This window comes from Mustela nigripes, chromosome 5, assembly GCF_022355385.1.
Source record: "Mustela nigripes isolate SB6536 chromosome 5, MUSNIG.SB6536, whole genome shotgun sequence".
NCBI lineage: Eukaryota > Metazoa > Chordata > Mammalia > Carnivora > Mustelidae > Mustela > Mustela nigripes.
The window spans coordinates 15,701,379-15,720,671 of record NC_081561.1 but is presented as its reverse complement, the minus strand read 5'-3'; the positions used below and the strand labels follow the sequence as shown (position 1 = coordinate 15,720,671).

General features: G+C 44.0%; 1 protein-coding gene and 1 non-coding gene across 7 annotated transcripts in view; both read left to right on the top strand.

Annotated features, from left to right (window-relative positions):
- Window positions 1–19,020, top strand: part of ATXN1 (ataxin 1) — a 401,017-nt gene extending 381,997 nt beyond the window's left edge. For all 6 annotated transcript variants that reach the window (XM_059399501.1, XM_059399500.1, XM_059399497.1 and 3 more), the window contains one exon: window positions 10,928–19,020. In XM_059399501.1, coding sequence (XP_059255484.1) covers window positions 10,928–11,458 — 531 coding nt within the window. In that variant the 3' untranslated portion in view covers window positions 11,459–19,020. The remainder of the gene's footprint in view (window positions 1–10,927) is intronic.
- On the top strand, window positions 7,994–8,118 carry LOC132018898 (small nucleolar RNA SNORA40). The gene has a single exon (XR_009404671.1). It is a non-coding gene; the product is annotated as a small nucleolar RNA SNORA40 (small nucleolar RNA).
- Window positions 19,021–19,293: the final 273 nt, after the last annotated feature.

The window sequence follows — 19,293 nt, the reverse complement described above, 5'->3', positions numbered from 1 at the left end:
GGACTTGGAGCTAAAAATACCTAAGTCGAATCTCTCTCCCATCCCTCCTGAGCACTGGAACCTTGTGCAAATTGTGTGCAAATTAGTGCACAAATTCTGTATTGATTGCACAAACTACCTCAGCCTTCCGGTCCTCTGACATAGTGGAAAGAATGAGGGTTGTTGTAAGGATTGAAGAAAATGTATCCAAAGGAACCGGAGTAGTCAGTATTGTAGCATCTGTAAGCCCCTGACAGCATCAGTGACCTTCCCTGCTTCCGTTTAGGTGGCTTTGGCCCTGCGAAGAGAAAGGTTAGGGGCATCTGGGTGACATAGTTAAGCGGTGGACTCTTGGTTTTGGCTCATGTCGGGCTCTCAGGGTCACGAGATCGAGCCCCACATCTGGTATCCCGCTCAGCACGGCGTCTGCTTGAGTCCCTCTCCCTCTGCCCTTCCCATCTGGGCTCTCACTCTCTCTAACAGAAGTAAGCTTTTAAAAAGAGAGAGGGAGAAATGTTAGATTCTGAAAAAATAAATAGAAGGCTTCATGGTCTAAAAAAGAATTTATGAAAGGAGAGGCGGTCCAGAAAAGTCCAGGAAAAAGGATGGAGTTCCAGAGCACCCACACCGCTATTTCTCCAGGAAGAGCTAAACGCCCTCCTGTAAGGCAGTTGTACAGACACCTGCTGTATCTCTCAGAGCGTGTGCTGGCCTGGAGGAGTGCATTGGCGGCCCTGCCATCCCCGTCAGTAAGAGCCCCCGAAATAGAGGTTCCATGCGCCTTTCTTCTGCCAGGTGCCCCCTGGGCAAGCCTCTGCCCAGGATGCCACCCCCTCTACTTCCAGCCAGCAAACACGCACCACCTGTGAGCAGCCTCCCCATCCCTCTGTCTCCTGCTCCCCAGGCTCAGCTTTGCTCAGGAGTATGCAAAACCTACTCAGTAGCATGGTAGTAAATTTTATTTGCAAAGTGCTCTGGGGTGACACTTTCCTTGGACTGTGACTTTCCTCACTGGCGAGCTGCTGTCTCTCACTTCCCAGATCCTTCCAAGGTGACTGCTTCCTTTTACCTCCTTGGAGGTTGGCTCGTATTCGGTGCCATTTACCTTTTGTAGCTGAGCAGATGGGGGGTGGGGGGTGGGGGGCTGGGGGAGGGTGCATGTGTGTGCATGTGTGTGTGTGCGTGTGTGCAGACACGCTAGTACAGTGTGTTACAATGATGTGCTTCCTGCACGTCGGCCGACGGCTTTTCTTTCATGCTTCTCTTTCTAATTCCACTGCTGGGTTCTATGACTCATCAGTGGCAACATTATGCTTTAATGGATTAGCTGATGCCTAAAAATAGCCAAACCTCATGCGAGCAGCACAGAAGTCTGCATGGTCCCTTAGCAGCCAAGGCAAACTGACTTGCCAGCATTTCACATGCGGGGCTTGGTGGGAATGAATCCAAATGTATCAAAAAATAGGTAGTGACCTCCCCCATGTGAGAAAGCCCTGCGCTGGGGCTGTGGTCCAGCAGTCGGTGATAAGCCTCCAACAGAAAGAAATGGTATCAGAGCACATTTCTGTTGATGTGCCTGTGTACCCCTCCAAAAAAAAAAGAAAAGAAAAGAAAAAAAAAAGAAAGAAAAGGAAAGAAAAAGGAAAAAGCTATTTTTCAGCCCATGTGTAATAGACACGCCCCCAACGGGGTTGGGGGTCCTTACATGTATTAGGGAAGCAGACTCTCATTGTTGGTTATAGCTGATTTTTAATTAATAGACTTTATTGTTTAAAATAGTTTTAAGTTTAAAAAAGAAAAAACAACGAGCAGAAAGTAGAGGGATTCCCAAACACGGAGGTTCCCCTGTTGTTAAAGTCGTGCATATGTATAGTGCGTGTGTGTGACAAAGCATCAGCCAGGACCGATAGGTGATTTTACCATAACTTATGTTAAGGCTCATTCTCCGTGCTGTGGCATAGAGACATGGCAACAAACGCACCATGTCATCTATACACCTCTGTATCATTCAGAGTACCTTCATTGCCCTAAAAATTTCCGTTTCACCTATGCTTCCTGCCCATCCCCACCCCCACCCCCAGAGTCTGGGCAACCCAGCCACTCATCTGTTCTCGTCTCTGTGGCTCTGCCTTTTCCAGAATGTTCTATCGCTGGGATGACACACTAGGTAGCCTTTTCAGACTGGCTCCTTTCACTTGGCCATATGCATTTAAGGTTCCTCCCTGTCTCTTAGTGGCTTTGATCGCTCATTTCTTTTTAGCAGAGACTAATACATTGTTTTCCAAAGGCACACCGTTTAGGACCCTAAAAGGGGAAGGCAGGTGGGAGAGAATTCCGTGTGCCTGAGAGCTGCTCCAGCCACCTGTTGAGTCAGATCATAATGGGGTCTCCCTACAGTGTAGGCTCTGGGAGCCAGCCTGCAGCATATGAGGAGAACCCAACGTGTCATTTGGGATTTGTGTTCGGGGGCGTCTCTGAGCCATTGTGTGGGTTTACCGAACAACCCTGAAACGCTTCCGCCAACGACTGAGTCAGGTTTTAGCATTTAACGTGATTAAATGTTTTAAATAGAATGCTCACAGATACTCTTACACTCGACTGAAGAGTTGTGACTGTTTTTATTAATGATTTTTAAACACTGGCGTAAATGGGTCTCTCGCTTATCCTGGTCATCTTTGCTCCGTGTTGAGAACATAATCATGCACACTGGCCTTCAAGGAAAGCAGATTGGTTTTTTCTTTTTAGTTTTTTTTTTTTCCCCCTCCTGGTAAAACAGGATCAAGTATTTCACTTGTAGACCAAGTTGGCAATTCCCAACTTAATAATTTCACCAAAAGCCAGCCCTGTCGACTGAAGCCCGGCTTCTGAGCCATCTCCCTGATCCCGGGGAGGGACAGAATTTGTACATTTGGGACAGTATCAAGCAGAAATGGTTCGTAAAACAGATGCCTTTCACATTCGTGAAAGCAGGGATTCTCGTGGAGGAAAGGGGAGACATATTTAAACAACAGACGTTTTGTTTTCTTTATATCTTGTTTTTGGTGATATGTACATATGTGTGTATATAGACATAGCACCAATCTAAGATTGAAATATACATGCAAAAGCATAAATATGTAGATACGTATACAGTGTTCAGATATGGTAGTTGTTGACTAAGTAGTTAAGAGAATTTTATTAAGCTTATACACAGAAGAGCTAAAAATGATCTGAAAAGCCAGTCATCAGCCAGACCAGGAAGGTGACATTGAATAAATAATCATCAGCCCAGAAGCGAGGATGTGTTGCCTCTCTGTCTTGGTGCTTTCATCCTGCATAGAAATTGGAAGTGATCGTTTTAAAGGAGGTGATTTGCGGGGGGTCGGTGGTGGGGAGGTTTGCTGGAGAGAAGGAGGGGTGGGCAGATTTCTCAGAGAAGCAGCCCTGAGCTAACGGGTGTGCCTGCCGCAGCAGGAGGAGGGCAGGAAAGGGTGGAGAAGGATGGGAGGTGACCCGCCCCTAAAAAGGAGAGGTGCTGGCTACAAGGCATCCAAAGATGAAAGGCAGAGGGGCCTCAAGCTGACATAGGACAAAGGCTGTTCATGCTCACATTTCATCCTGCAGACTGCTCAAAGTGTTTGGAAAAGAATGTATTTATGGGTTGAAAAAAAAAAAAAAAAGGGCCGTGTTGAGCAGCCAGAAGTTATGTAACATGCTTGGGTTTTATATGGCACTGCCCTCCCGAATGTATTTTCCTTGGGGTTTCATCAGAGGCTCTTTGAACCCCAGCATGATCGTAAAATGAATTAATGATTATTGGCACATCCGAAAGAGTAAAAGGGAACTCAGGAGTGGAGAGAAAGCATCTACAGTGTGATTCGGTGAAATCAAGATGAATTGAGGCAGCTGTCACTCAGCCCAGAAAGCTGCCTGTTCAGGGGTGAGACAGACCCAGAGAAGGCTCCACGCCTCTCCCTGGAGAGGACCGGAAATCCAATTTAGTCCCAGTTAGTGAAAAGAAACAAGGACAGGCAGAGCCTTCCGGTGTCTAAACATTGACCTCTGTTGGCCATTCGTGCCATTGCAGTGTTCTTACGTAGGGAAAGCGAACACAGAACTGGTTATGCTTTCAGATGTTTATTGAGCACCTATTACACTCCAGGAAGTATTCTGCACTCTGGTGAGAGAACAATGAGCAAAGCAGGCAATATCTGCACCCTCGTGGAGCATAGAGTCTTGGGGGAGTTTGGGGAAAGAGATGACACAAACAAATACATAAGCAAATATAATAAGTGCTATGGGGAAAAAAATAAAGCAGCCGAGAGAGGATAGGAATACTGGGGATGGAGGGTCATTACGTTAAATAGGGTGGTGGTCTGTGAGGCTCTCTCTGGAAAGGGGAATGGGAGGCAGCAGTACACAGGGCAGGAAGGATCCCAAATGGAGGAAACAGCAGATGCACAGACCTGGAGTCTCCTGTCTTTCAGAGTTCAACGAGGAGATCATGGTCACTACAGTGCAGGGACTGGTGGCAGGGCGGTATGCAGACCATATTGTCTTGTTCGTGGCGGCATTTTCTCCCAGTGGGAAGCTGGCTTGGCCAGGAAAGTGGTGGTGGAGGCAAGAAGAAATGGTCTCATTCTAGATACATTTGGAAGATGGAACCAACAGGATTTGCTTATAATTTGGAGATGTGCAGGGTGAGAAAGAGCTGAGTAAAGTATGATTCCCAGCACTTTGACCCAAACTCCTGGAAGAGTGGGGATGCCCTTCATGGAGATGAAGAACAAGCAGGCACCAGTACACCAGAGCAAGGGCATACCGGTAGGGCTATCCAGAACACGTGAAGTTTGAGTTGCCAGTAGACACCCTAGTGGATATCATCAGATAATATGGCTGCCACTGTCCAACTCTGCCCTTGTGAAGTTTCTTGTTTCGTGCGCATGTTCTATCTCCCCCACGGAAGGCAAGAACTGGATCTTCAACCAGAGGTACTCTTTTGTAGTCCCAAACACTTAGCAGGTACTCAGGGCTACGTATTGAACATTACTAAAACTGTAAACTCTGGAGCATGTATACTCAATCAATAATATCTTGAAGTTCCTGACACCATTGGGGACGACCCACGTGGGCCTCAGATTCAAGCAGTTCACAGACTGAACATTCTGGTTTCAAGTAACCTCATGTCACAAAATCCCACCTTCTTTATTTCATCTCCAAAACAGGACAGGGTTTTTGAGGTGGGTAATGCTCCTCGCCAAGGGAATTCCAAGGAGATTAACCTAACCATCTATATTCCCACCAAAAAAGCCCTCGGTGTGATTTCTTCATTAACTGTTAATGATCAGTTAACCTTTAAGAAGGTTTGTGTCCTCCTGACAAACCCAATTATGAAATAAAAATAGATTTGTTGTGAAGACATTAGTGGGCTTATTTGAGATATGTGCAGTAAGAGTTTGACTTCCACCAAAGAAAGAGGAAAAAACTCATTTGAGGTCACATAGATGCAGACCCCCAAAATGCATTATCTAGATAATTCAGTCTACATAATTAGGGAGGAGAAAAATATTAGTGAGGATAAATATTAGCGAGGGTAAGTAATTAGTGAGAACAAAAATAACATTCGGCCAGAGCTCTCCTGCCTATTGCTTACAACAATCAGATCAGCTGAATAGTCTTTTGCTCCTAATTTGCATAGACCCAGCTGAGAATGTGTGATGTGATGCCTTTCCCAGGACAGCAGAGCTTCTCTGGAAGGAGACAAAGCTAGAATTTAGGAGGAAGGGACCCAAAGCAAGCCTTTGAAATGGTGGAGAAGATCTTCCCCCAACCTAACCAGGTTAAAAATAAATTCTATTATTATCAGCTCTTTTTAGTCCAGGGCTCAAATGCTCTTTTCTCGCCTTGTCACTTTCATGAATTTTTAGGTAGGCTCTTCAAGCTACGGACCACATTACAACATTTAATTCTAAGACTTGTCTTGGGAGTGTTGAGATAAAAGAGTAATAAGGGGCTTTCAAAGTGCCCCCCCCCAAAAAAAAATTATGATCCGTCTAATGGGAAGCATATATGTCTCCAGCATAGCTTTCGGAGTGATCAGTAATGTTACCTCTCATAAAGGCCTTGGAGATACTTCATCTTAAAAATGCATCTACAGATACTTGGTAACGTGTGGACATTTTCAGTTAGATTTGTCTACAAGGATACAGTAAATGTGACATTCAGAGCTTGAAATGTTGGCCACTCGGAGGAGTTCATACAATAGGGCTCACACATCAAGAACTTGACCATTAGCAGGTGTCGGCAAGGAGACAGACTCTACCCGAGTACAGGGGATCACGTAGGAAAATGCAAAGCATACTAGAGGCAGTGTGTTTAGAAGTAGGGTTTGTAGTGTTACAGACATCACATTACCTCTGACCAGTGTTAAGTGGGGATAGGCAAACAGATTCTTAGGAGGTCTTTACACTTGAGAACTCTGTTTCTGTGACTTTCAATTGCAACTAAACAATCCCCACTTCAAGTAGGATTCGTTCCTTCTGCATGGCATATGATGTTAATGCTCTAAGGGGTTTGAGACCGGATTTATGGTCCTCCCACTTGGAATTGGCTGGGCATACCCATCTGACACTGTAACTTGTAGCTATCTTCATACATACAAAAATGCAAATACATATGTGTGTGAGATATAATGTAGTTCTATAATTAAATATCAGCCTCCTCACCCATTATGTAAGGAGATTAGAATTGTATGAGTAGGTACAGGGCAGACACTATTCCACGATTTGCTGAACCATGAAATAAAGCGATGAGCTTGTGCCATTGGATCTTACTTATTTCAGCTAATATTTCTCACTGGTGGGGGTAGTAGAAATGTTACATTCATCTCTTTTATGGCATTGTAGTATCTTTGTTCACAGGGGCAGAGATAGGATCAAAGGGAAAGAAAATGGGTTTGGGGGACCAAAGACTGGGATTAAATCACTATTCCATCAGCTCATCGTTAGGATGTTAGGCAAGTGACTTAATCTCTCTGAGACTGTAGTTCCTTATTTGTAAAATTGGAACACTAGTACTTTTTATTCACTAATCTGCTGTGAGCATAAACAAAATACTTTTTGGGGAGTTTGTACCTAAATGTTTGACAGGTGGTAGACACTCAAAAATGTTTAGCTCTCTTTATGTTGTTAATATAGCCCAGAACAATTTCCCCCTGAAAATACGCACATTTATATGGGCTCACGTTCACACACGCACTAGAGTAGTAAACTTCAATATTCACTCTAGTTGTTCCCTCTAAAAATACTTATGACTTTTATGAAACAAATAAAATATATCATTCAAGAAGTGTGTGTACAACTAAACCAATCATAGTTACCAAAAAAGATAAAGTAGGTAAAATAGAAAGCCACAGTGCATATCACATGGAAATTTACTACTTTTTAGGGTTTGGGAGGATGATATTTTAATTACTTCTGTGTTTGTGTATGTGTGCCTGCATATAAAAGTCAACAAAACATTTTAAATATTATTATATATAGTCAATATTATTTTGATTTACCTACATCTACCATTTTCATTGTTCCTTATTCCTTTCTGCATCTACAAACTTCCATCTAGATTGATTTTTTTTCTCTATATAAGGAATACTCAGTAGTATTTTCTTTAGTGCATATCTATTAGTGGTTAATTCTTTTAATTACTGTTTTTCTGAAAAATGTATTTTGCCTTCCTTCCTGAAGGCTCTTTTTGACCAAAGACTTGATTGGCAAGTCTTTTTCTTGAGTGTTTTAAAGATATCCCATTGTCTTCTAAACAAAACAGTTCCATTTTTTTAAGTCAGTACATTTTTATTTAAGGCATTTCACATGGGAGTCCTTCCACTGCCGATCACCTTAGCTCCTCCAAAGTGGGAATCATAATCTTCAAAATAACCCCTTTACAAAGAACTTTTGTTCAACCCACAGTTGTCGCTGTCAGTCAGCCCACACTTCTTATGGTTGGGCTTCTCTGATCTCCGCTTGAATACGGACAGACTTCTTGCTTTTGGTTTCGTTTAGCTCATAGACAAAGACTTAGACAAGTGGGAAAAACAAATCCTCTTTTGCAACCCAGAACTCATTGTTCAGTGCGAGTTTTGATCAGGTGAGAAGGCACATGATTCCGAAAACAGTTCCTTTCTTTTTAGTGAGAAGTCAACTATGAATTTAATTGTTGTCTATTTGGAGGTAATGTATATTTTATTCTGGAGACTTCAGGAATTTTCTTTTCCTGTCTTTGGTTTGTAGCAGTTAAACTGTGCCCTGCTGGGGTAAGAACTTCTTTTTCTTTTTCCTGCTTGGGGGTTAGGCCTTCTTGAATCTGCAGATTATTTTCTTATACCGATTTTGGAAAATTCCAAGCTATTGTCTCCTCAAAAATATTCATTCTGCCCCATTATCTCCTTCTCCTCCTGGTATGATTCAATTTACGTGTCTGTTAGGTCTTCTCAAGGTGTCTTCTATGTCTCTCACCTCTCCTCTGTGCTAACTTTTTTTTTTTTTTTTTTTTTTTTTGTCTCTATGTCTTCCAAAGCAGCAGCTCAGGAATCCACTTCACCAGTTCTGTCATGACCCACATTTATTCTGTTGGAAAATCCATAGTGTTCTCCTGATTTTAGTGAATGTATGTTTCTTTATTCAAAATTTCCATGATCTTTTGAAAACAGATTCTAGTTCTCTACCAAAATCCTCAAGCTTGTCTTTAACCTCCTTTAATATTATAAACATAGGTCATTTTAAAGTCTGTGTCTGATGCCTCTACCTCAGAAGACCCCCACCCCCGGGCTTTGGGTCTGTTTCTATTATCTGTTGTTTCTATTGGTTTTTTATTCATGTCCTCTGGTCTGTTCATGGACTTTGTCCCTCTTTTTTAATTGAGTGTCTTTTATTTGAAAAACTGTGGAAATAATTCATGACCTTAACCCAATTTTAGGGGCTAAGATGATCAAAATCTGAGCTTCGGACCTTGAGAGGGCCTGTCTACTTCTGGTTCACCTTACTCCTAGAGTACAGCACTCAGCACTTTGGGGTCACAGCCCAAAAAAATGGTGCTCACCGGAAAGCAGCCTGCCTTAGCACACCAGAAGGGTAGACCCTGAATTTCATTCCCTACTGTCCCCCTCCCCCATCCCCTGGAGATTACCAGAGGTCTACTTGGTTTTGAAACTGCTCAAATTTGGAATGTGCAGATGCCCTCGGGGGAAAATAGGTTTAAATCTCTCAACCATCACCCTTTTCTGAGCCTTACCCCGTGGTTTTTCATTATCTTATTTTCTGTCTAATGCCATAAAAAAAAAAAAAAATCATGTTTTACATTTTTCTCTTAGTTTTTGTTTGCTTGGTTTTTGTTCAGAGTATTTAGTTGTCCTCAGTGAGAAGAGTGTTCCAGACTATCTAGTGTACCACCCTGAGAAAAGCTATTGGAAACTGACTCTTTGAACCTACTTCATTGTTTTTTTTTTCTTTTTTTATATAGCATAAAGTCAAAGATAATAAATTTCTATGAAAATTAAACTGTTTGAACCTCAAGTGCCTTTCAGCCTGGTTTAATGGTAACAGTAGGATTTTCACTGGACACTATCTCCCTGCCTTTGCTCACCTATCCCTACTTCCAGGAGTGTCTTCTCCTTGCATCCACACCTGTACTCCACCCCCCAGTGTTTCAAAACTTAGCCCCGTGTATTCTTACCCGGGAAGACTTCTTTGAGTCACCTCATCTTCAAACTGACCTATGCCTTTCCTCTGCCCTCCAGCAACTTAATATTGGTATTCAGGTATTATAATCCTACTCACCACGTTGATCCGCAATTATGTTCACGTGCCCGTTTGCCCACCTGATTGTGAACTACTTTAGGACTGGATTTTCAGTTTATTTCCTTAGCACAGTGCGCACATGGCACATGGTGGTAGAGAAAACAGCAAACTCTTGAGAGGATACTGAGCTTCCCCCACTTTAGATATCTGTCTTCAAACCAGTGCACAGGCTCATTCGAATACCTGGTACTTGACCTTGGATGGGCCAAGTCCACGAGCCCTCTGTGTCCTAAATTTTACCCTCTACCCAACACTGTCCACTCCTCAAACCTCTCCACATGCTGCCCAGCCTTCGGGGTCCCAGGAAAGCTCTTCCTCTTTACTCCAGCCTTCAGTGGTTCTGCTCCCCTCAGTTCCTGAATACACACTCATTATCCAATAAATACGAAGCTTCAACCATGTGCCAGGGTCCCTTTTCGGAGCAAGGGATACAATGATAAACAGGTAAGCGCTGCCTACGGGAGCCTGGATACAAGTTCACTCTAATTAGCTCTGTAATACATGAGAATAGTGTTGACCCAGTGAGCGGATAAAGTGCAGGACTGTATCTTGAGCTCCAGTCACCAACAGAGACTTGCTCAGTGCTGAACCCTAAGTACCTGTTCCGCATCCTTGGGGCCCATCCATCTGTTCTAAAGGAGGCCAGCTAGAAAGCTGATACTTCATAAAATAATATTTTGAGGGACACCTGGGTGGCTCAGTTGGTTAAACAGCTGCCTTCGGCTCAGGTCATGATCCCAGCGTCCTGGGATCGAGTCCCACATCGGGCCCCTTGCTCAGCAGGGAGCCTGCTTCTTCCTCTGCCTCTGCCTGCCACTCTGTCTGCCTGTGCTCACTCTGACAAATAAATAAAATCTTAAAAAATAAAATAATACAATATTTTGAACACTAAAGGGGCTTTTACTGGCGCCTAACCAACACCCATACGTGGTCAATAATTAAGAGCCTCAATTGTGTGTGTTGGTGGATGAGGCTTGTATTGGTGGATGAGGAAGAAGAGCTAAGTCTTCTCGCATCCTCCCAAATCTGGCTCATGCACATGTGGATGTGTATGACCTAAAACAAGAAGAAAATGTCTTCACTGCTCTTTTCCCTGTCTCTCACTGTTTCCACAGGTCAGCGTGGAGGTTTTGGTAGAGTACCCTTTTTTTGTGTTTGGACAGGGCTGGTCATCCTGCTGCCCGGAGAGAACCAGCCAGCTCTTTGATCTGCCGTGTTCCAAACTCTCAGTTGGGGATGTCTGCATCTCGCTGACCCTCAAGAACCTGAAGAACGGCTCTGTTAAAAAGGGCCCGCCCGTGGATCCCGCCAGCGTCCTGCTGAAGCATTCAAAGACCGACATCCTGGCAGGCAGCAGACACAGGTACGCCGAGCAGGAGAACGGCATCAACCAGGGAAGTGCCCAGATGCTGTCTGAGAATGGCGAACTCAAGTTTCCGGAGAAAATAGGATTGCCCGCAGCGCCCTTGCTCACCAAAACAGAACCCAGCAAGCCCATGGCAACGAGGAAGAGGAGGTGGTCGGCTCCGGAGACCCGCAAACTGGAGAAGTCAGAAGACGAGCCACCTTTGACTCTTCCTAAGCCTTCTCTAATTCCTCAGGAGGTTAAGATTTGCATTGAAGGCCGGTCTAATGTAGGCAAGTAGAGGCAGTGTGGGGAAAGGAAATTCGGCTCTCCCTTATCATTTGTATCCAGATTACTGTACTGTAGGCTAAATAACACAGTATTTACATGTTACCCTCTTTAGGTTTCTGTTCTAACCTTGTCATTAGAGTTACAGCCGGCGGTGCGCAGGAGATGGGTGCACTTGCTTTTCCGGGAGTGTCTGGCAGTGACAGTGGCAGGTTGGGGGGTGGAGGGGGGACGGCCAGGGCAGGCCACCACCCCCCCCTCCCCGCGCAGGCTCTGGGGCGTCCTGGTAGAAACGAAATGTGGCTTCCGAGCACCTGCCTTTTCCAGCCACACAGAAGCCTCCACCGGGCGCTGACTTCCGCCGCTTTCCCGGAGAAGTTCTGCGGGGCAGGGAGCAGTCCGGGGTGCGGACGTGCGCGCGTGCGTGTGCTCCCGCGGGGGTGCGTGCACGTGGGGGGCACAGGTGCATGGCCAGGGAGGTTCCCCTTCCCTCTGCCTCCCTCCGGCCCACTCTCTCCGGCCCTCCGCGCGGGACTGGAGGTCCAGGGGGAAGGTCCTGGTGAGGTTCTCCCGGCAAAACCAACACAGGAACTCAGCAGGGCCCGATCGGGGGCCTCACTCAGACAGCAGATGGGAAGCTAACCGTGCAGAAGATCCTCCCCCCCCCACCCCCCAACATATTTTACAATAAAAGCAACTTTTAATCCTATAGATATATATTTCCCCCTATGGGGCCTGACTGCACTGATATTTTTTTAGAGCAACTGCCACACGTGGGATTTCGTTTCTGCTTTACTAGCGCAGTGATGTCTCCGGGGTGTCCCGGTGGGCTGGGCAGCTCCTGCTGGCCAGTGCCCCGCACGGTGGGGGGTGGGGGTGGGGGGGCGGCGGCCGGGGTGGCAGAGGGCGGACACCCACTCTGGATTCCGTGCAGTGTTAGGAAAACCAATCAGGTTATCACTTTGACTTCGCTCCCAAGAGGTAGGCGCGAACTGCCCTTCAGAGAGCCGCGGGAGCTCTTGCATTGGGTTTGCAAATCTCGTCTTTTAACTTTAGTACTGTTTATAGTTCATGACTATGGACAACTCGGGTGCCACTTTTTTGAGATTCCAGTGTGACTGAGGAATTAGATTTTGAAGATGAGCATATATATTACTATCTCTAAGCACTTAAAATGCTGTTCACACTTTATTACCAAGCATCTTGGTCTATCATTCAACAAGTACTGTATCTCCCTTTAAACTCTTTGGGAAGAAAAAAACAAAACAAAACAAAAAAACTAAGTTGCTTTCTTTTTTTTTTTCCAACACTGTAACTACATTTCAGCTCTGCAGAGTTTCTCACGAGCAAGATATTGGAAGTTTCAATGTGGTTTAAAGGGGTGAATGTGAATTATGAACTAGTACGTGACAATGGCCACCGAGTACCGCCTCACAGAAGGCACTTTTCACTTTGATGTTTGAGAAAGAATTAAAGGCCTATGCAGAGCTGGCAGAGAAACTGAGAGAAAAGGGATGGAAAAAAGAATACTCATTTTTGTCCAGTGTTTTTCTTTTTAAGATGAACTTTTAAAGAGCCTTGCAATTTGCACATCTTGAGTTTATAATTTGTGTGATATTCCTGCAGTTTTTATCCAATAACATTGTGGGAAAGGTTTGGGGGACTGAACGAGCATAAATAAATGTAGCAAAATTACTTTCTAACCTGCCTAAACTCTAGGCCGTTTTATAAGGTTATGTTCCTTTCAAAATTCATTTTGGTCTTTCTACCACATCTGTCACAAAAAAAAAAAAAAAAAAAAAAAAAAAAGGTCATAGCAGGACAACTCTGAGAATTTTCTTCAGACTCATTAAGAAAGTTTTCCATAAAGACATTTATATATGTGATCAAGTTTTTTAAAAAAAATTACTTTATCATTGTTGAAATTACTGTTATTTTCAGAATGACTTTTTTTTTTCCACCGGAAATCAAATCAAGATTTTCATGTTTGGTACAAACCCAGAAAGGGTATATTTCACAGTTTAAAATTTTCATCCCCAGAGACCTGAAACATTGTTTGTGGGTTTTGAGTGAGTGTCTTAAAGTGCTTTTTAAAAAAATAGTTTTATAGGTAGGGAGAAATTTTTAAATATTCTTACTTGGAATGGCTGCAGTCTCTCTGAACAAATACTAAGTACTTAATTGGATTTTTCTTTTACCACTGAAAGGAGTACTTCTTGCATTTCACAAATTTGAAAAAAAAAATTCTGATGTCGACCCACATTTTGGCTGTCGAGTATTTCATTATATTGAGCTCTCACCAGAACTAATGATATTTATAAACCGTTTTCTGGGGTGTACCAAAAACATTTGAATAGGTTTAGAACAGCTAGAACTGGTCCTTGACTTTCTGTGGATTTCATTACCCTCTCAGCATGCTGACAGAGAGCTGGGTGAGCCCATACTTGGGGTCATACTGCTTATTTAGTGCTGTATTTTTTTTTTTTTAACGTTTCTGCTCAGAGAACTTGCTTAATCTTCCATATATTCTGCTCAGGGCACTTGCAATGATTAGGTTTTGTTTTTCTTTTCCTTCTGTAACCTTTGATGGTAAGAGGAATACGGGGCTACCATATAGAGACTCTGTCCTCATCAGTACCACTATTTACAGAAACTCACGTGGACGCAGAAACACACACACACACACACACACACACACACACACACACACACACCACCTTTCAGTTTAACTTCCAGTACTGAACTAACTGGATCCTCAACACCCGACACTAAAATGAGAAAACATACATGGTTTGCAGCAATAGGAACATCACCATTAATTTTTGTGCTTCTATTTCAGGTATAGGAATAACACAGTCATGGGTTCTCTCTAAACATTGTCCCATTTCATTCTCTTGGCTCTCTCTAAACATTGTCCCATTTCATTCTCTTGGCTCTCTCTAAACATTGTCCCATTTCATTCTCTTGGTTTTTGTAGCGCGTGCAATACCTCCCGTGCCAAGAGGCCCGACCAGTGTGCTCTAGGGAACACTCATCCCCTGTTGGGCCCATCATCCCTGTTCTGGCCAGAGAGGGGCTGGAGGGGAGGAACCAGGAAGGGGAGAGCTTCCCACAGCGAGCTCCCGCCCAGGATGTGGAGGGCTGGGGCTGGGGCTGGGAGCTTTCGGGAGCCCCTTGTGTCTGTCACCACGTTGCAGAAAAGAGCCACTGGAGGAGAGCAAGGGATGAGCTGCAGTCTCCCCGTGGCCACGAGGAATAGTGTGCAGTATGGAGAGGGCAGAGGCAGGTTCGTTTCTCAGGTGCCCCCAGGAGCAACTAGAACCAGGATCGACCCATTCCATCTCCACGGTGTTTTCCAGAGCGGGCAGGTTCCTCCTTCCTCGGTCTGTGTCCTTGATGCTTTGAGCCGTTCCTCTGGGCATGGACAGGAAGTGTGGCCCGATGTGTGTGTGTGCTTGTGTGTGTGCACGCTGTGAACATGCAGCCAGTGGCCATGGAGGGGCCACCTGCAAACAATGGTTACCGGTCCTCTGCGGCAGCTTTCTCTTCAATAGGAAGAACATCCAGAGGACAGGGAACCTCGTCTCGTTGGCAGACATTGGTGAGCCCGGGGTGGCCTTGGTCCCCACTCCTGTGTAGCAAACCTAACAATGACAGGCGTAGACATTCTCCGCTGCCGAAAAGCTTAACGAGGATCAGCCATGTGCCTCTGTACGGTGTCCACTTTGCAATAGTTAGCCATCTTTAGTTCTTTCTTTCTCTCCTGTTTTCCATTTCTAAAGTACTAACAGCAGGCCTTTTGCGTTTACAACGAAACACAATCACCAAGAAATCAGTCAGGGCGAAAAGGAAAAAAAAAAAAGAAAAGAAACCAACAAACAGGAACCTCTCTTTATAGGGATTTCTAAATACGTAAAATGACTGTTCCTTAGGATGTCTCACTTAAGAATCATTTCAAGTTTGTTTGGGCCACAATGGGGAGGGGGTGGGGGATACAGAGTAGGATGCCATTTACCTCAAACCTTGTAAAGTGGAAATCCAAATTGCATTTTTGTTCAGACTTGGGGATAATTTTCTATGTCGGTCAGTTTTTTGGTGTCCCCCGCCCCCCGCCCCCGCCAACTCAACCTGGCCTGGTATGGGATTTTTTTTTTTCTCCCGTGGCTGTTGATCCCCATTGCTGACTCTGAATGGTGCCCCTGTGTTTTCTGTTAGGTGAGTGTGTTGCGCTTTTCTCCCCCTACGAGGAAGTGGCAGCATCCCTCCTCTCTCCCCTACAAGGAACTCTGCGAAACCTTTCTCACCTCTTACTCAGGGACGGGGCTGGCGTGTGTGTGGCACACTGGTGTGTCCAGAAGCAGCATTTCGCCTGCTCTGGAGTACGGTTGCATAACTCCGAGGAATGTGTAGATTTCCTGCATCGTGTGGATTACCCCTTAGATACGGCATACATTGCAATATCATGCTGCGTGTTCATGAGGAACAGTAGCTCCTAGTAATCATAAAATTCACTCTTTGCACATAGTTTTGATCTTTACTGAAATGTGTTGCCAAAATTTATTTTTGTTGTTGTCGCTTTGGAATTCTTTTTGTTTGTTTGTTTTTTAAGGAAACAATTGACAGTACCCTTTTAACATCCGTGACTGCTAAGGAAACCTATTTCTTTCGTAGAGAAAAAAAAAATCTCAAAATGCTTTTGAAGACACTAATGCCATGCTATTTCAGATGTGGGAGAAGCAGCAGAGCTCTTGGGACGGGAGGCCAGGCTTTGTGAGCTGTGCTGGTTGTCATGGCTACCGTCTCCGGAACCCACAAGCAGCTCGACAAACTGGTCTGTTCTCTCCCAGAAGGCTTTGCACTTCTGTTTCCTAGTCACCCACGATGATTCCAGGTGAAAGACGGGCCGGCCGTCTCAATCCAGCACCCAATCCAGCGCCTTCGGTGGGGATCTAAAAGGAAAGGAAGTTACGCTTTCTTTTTTAAAGTGGACTGGAAGCCTTTGCTTCCACCTTTGTGTTTTTAACCCAGAATTTCTGAAATAGAGAATTTAGGAACACATCAAGTAATAAATATACAGAAAATATACTTTTTTATAAAGCACATACGTGCATATGCTATTGTGTTGGGTTGGTTTCCTCTTTTTTTCACGGACAGTGTTGTGTTTCTGTTGATAGGGAAATTCCAAAGAATTTGCACACCTCCACTCCGGAGCTGAGATTTCTTTTACATAGATGACCTCGCTTCAAATATGTTACCTTACGGGATAGGATCTTTTCTTGTAGCACTATACCTTGTGGGAACTTGCTTTCTCTCTCTCTCTCTCTCTCTTTTTTTTAATGTACACCTAATTTGAGAAGCTGAAGAAGAAAAAAATTTGAAGCACTCATTTTGAGGAGTACAGGTAATGTTCTTGAAAATTGCACAAAAGAAAAATGAATGTCGAAATGATTCATTCAGTGTTCTAAGACATGGATCTGTTGAAACAATGAGTTTCATACCCTGTTTGTAAAAAAAAAAAAAAAAAAAGCATAAAGGTTGAAAGTTACATGTTTGGGGTTTTTTTTGGTTTTGTTTTTTTTTTTTTTTTTTGGTTTTGTTTTTGTTTTTTGTATATAGAAAACTGTTTTGTCTCAAATAATCAGATTTGTGAGGTTATGGCCTGGAAGAATTACTACAGAAAAGGCTCTTAAACTATACCCACACTTCCTTTATGTTTTTGTTACATAGAGCCCTCTTCCGAGGGAGGGCAACTCTGTATTCTGCAATTTGAGAATACTGTTCATTCCTGTGCTGAAAGTACTTCTCTGAGCTCCTTTCTTGGTTTAAACTCTCAAGTCCTTGCAACTCCTTTTTTCTTCAGAGATCACTTTTGACATGCTCCGCACTTCTTGTTCCAATAAACCCAAAGAATATAATCCTGAACAAGAAGTGTTTGTAACAAGAGATCCTAGCTACCAGAAAAACAGAACTCATTATGAGGACAACAAACAAACAAACAACGCTCAGTCGTCTTCCCCCCGCCCCCCGACACCTCATTTAAATGGGGGGCTCAAACATGTACTCCAATTTCAATGCCTCGTTTTACTTTAGTTTGGGGGGTTTTTTCCTTTAATCTTGAGGCTAAAATCAATGTAGAGCAACTTTTCAGAAGAGTCCCATTTTGTCTCCAAATCAAGGCAGCCAGTGGAAACTGGACAGCCGCGCGGGAGCATTAAACACACCCACATACAGTTCTTAAATTCAGGATCTCAGCCCCTCCCTTACTCTTTAAAATGCAAGGCTTCTGGTAGCTGACGTTCACCTGTACGATGACGGGAGTGGACAGTGGCTTCAGCTTTTCATGTCCTTCGTGACTTGTATACAAACGGTTCAGCTGTATTAAAATTAAGTGCATTTGGCCGATAGGTAGTAGGTATACGGTAAGGGTCTCTAAGAATTTCCGTAACTTTTCTTATCTGAAAGGACTTAAGTCTTCCACTGCAGATAATTGGAGACTTTGCCCGTTTTCTTCCCCTTTAGTTTGTGTGTTCGTTTGCTGTCTGGATAGCCAACGAGCCTGTCTCCTTTTCCATGGCCAGTCTGAAGGCCTGCGTTGGAAGTGCTGTTTACAGTAATCCTTGCCGGGGTAACATCCTGTCCTCCGGAATGTCAAGTCTTGAGATGCCGGACACTGGCTTAGAGCCGGGTCTTTACAGAGCAGTTACCAAGAAGTCGGGGGTGTAGGTATCCTCTGGTTCTTACCCGAACCACTGAATCTTTAAGGCATTCTTGGGTCCAGGAGTGGGGTAAATTGTTCAGTCAGTGAACCTTGAACTTAACACCTGTTATGTTCAGTTCTGTGAATACTGCCCTTTTGGCTTATTAGGGCCGTTTCTTCCTCCTGGGTCTTCACCTGTAAACCCATTTAGTGTAAAGTGAATGGAGGGTTCAGGAGAACCCTGCCCAGTATTTTGGGGGGGCCTTTGGGTAAGACAGTCCTAACTTCTGGCCCCAGGGCCATCTCCGAGATTCGTACCTTAGTCCGTTTTACAATCAGATCATTACCCGCCGAACTTCCAATTGTATGCCTCCCACCGGCCAAGGGAAAAGAGACGCCAGAACTTTGAGGGCACTATCAGACTGATATGGCCAGTACAGAGGAGAACTAGGGAAGGAATGTTTTGCACCTTATTGAAAAGAAAATTTTAAGTGCATACATAGTTAAGAGCTTTTATTGTGACAGGAGAACTTTTTTCCATATGCGTGCATACTCTCTGTAATTCCAGTGTAAAATATTGTACTTGCACTAGCTTTTTTAAAACAAATATTAAAAAAAAATGGAAGAATTCATATTCTATTTTCTAATCGTGGTGTGTCTATTTGTAGGATACACTCGAGTCTGTTTATTGAATTTTATGGTCCCTTTCTTTGATGGTGCTTGCAGGTTTTCTAGGTAGAAATTATTTCATTATTATAATAAAACAATGTTTGATTCAAAATTTGAACAAAATTGTTTTAAATAAATTGTCTGTATACCAGTACAAGTTTATTGTTTCAGTATACTCGTACTAATAAAATAACAGTGCCAATTGCAAACGTGTGTCCTTCTGTGTCAGATCCTTGAAGAGAAGAGGAAACTGAGGAAAAAATGGAATCCCGCACTTTGCCCCCACTATGAGCACCGGGTCGGTGTGTGCTGGGGAGGGTCACAAGGCACCGGTTTTCCTACTGCTTTTTTGGAGGGGGAAGTAGGGGGAGGCAAGATGTTGTGGTTATGCCCTACATGAGGTCTGCGATAAAAGGCACATTTCGACAGCCCATGTTTCGACTTACTCAGTTCGCGTTTTATTTCTATCTGAACCATGCTGT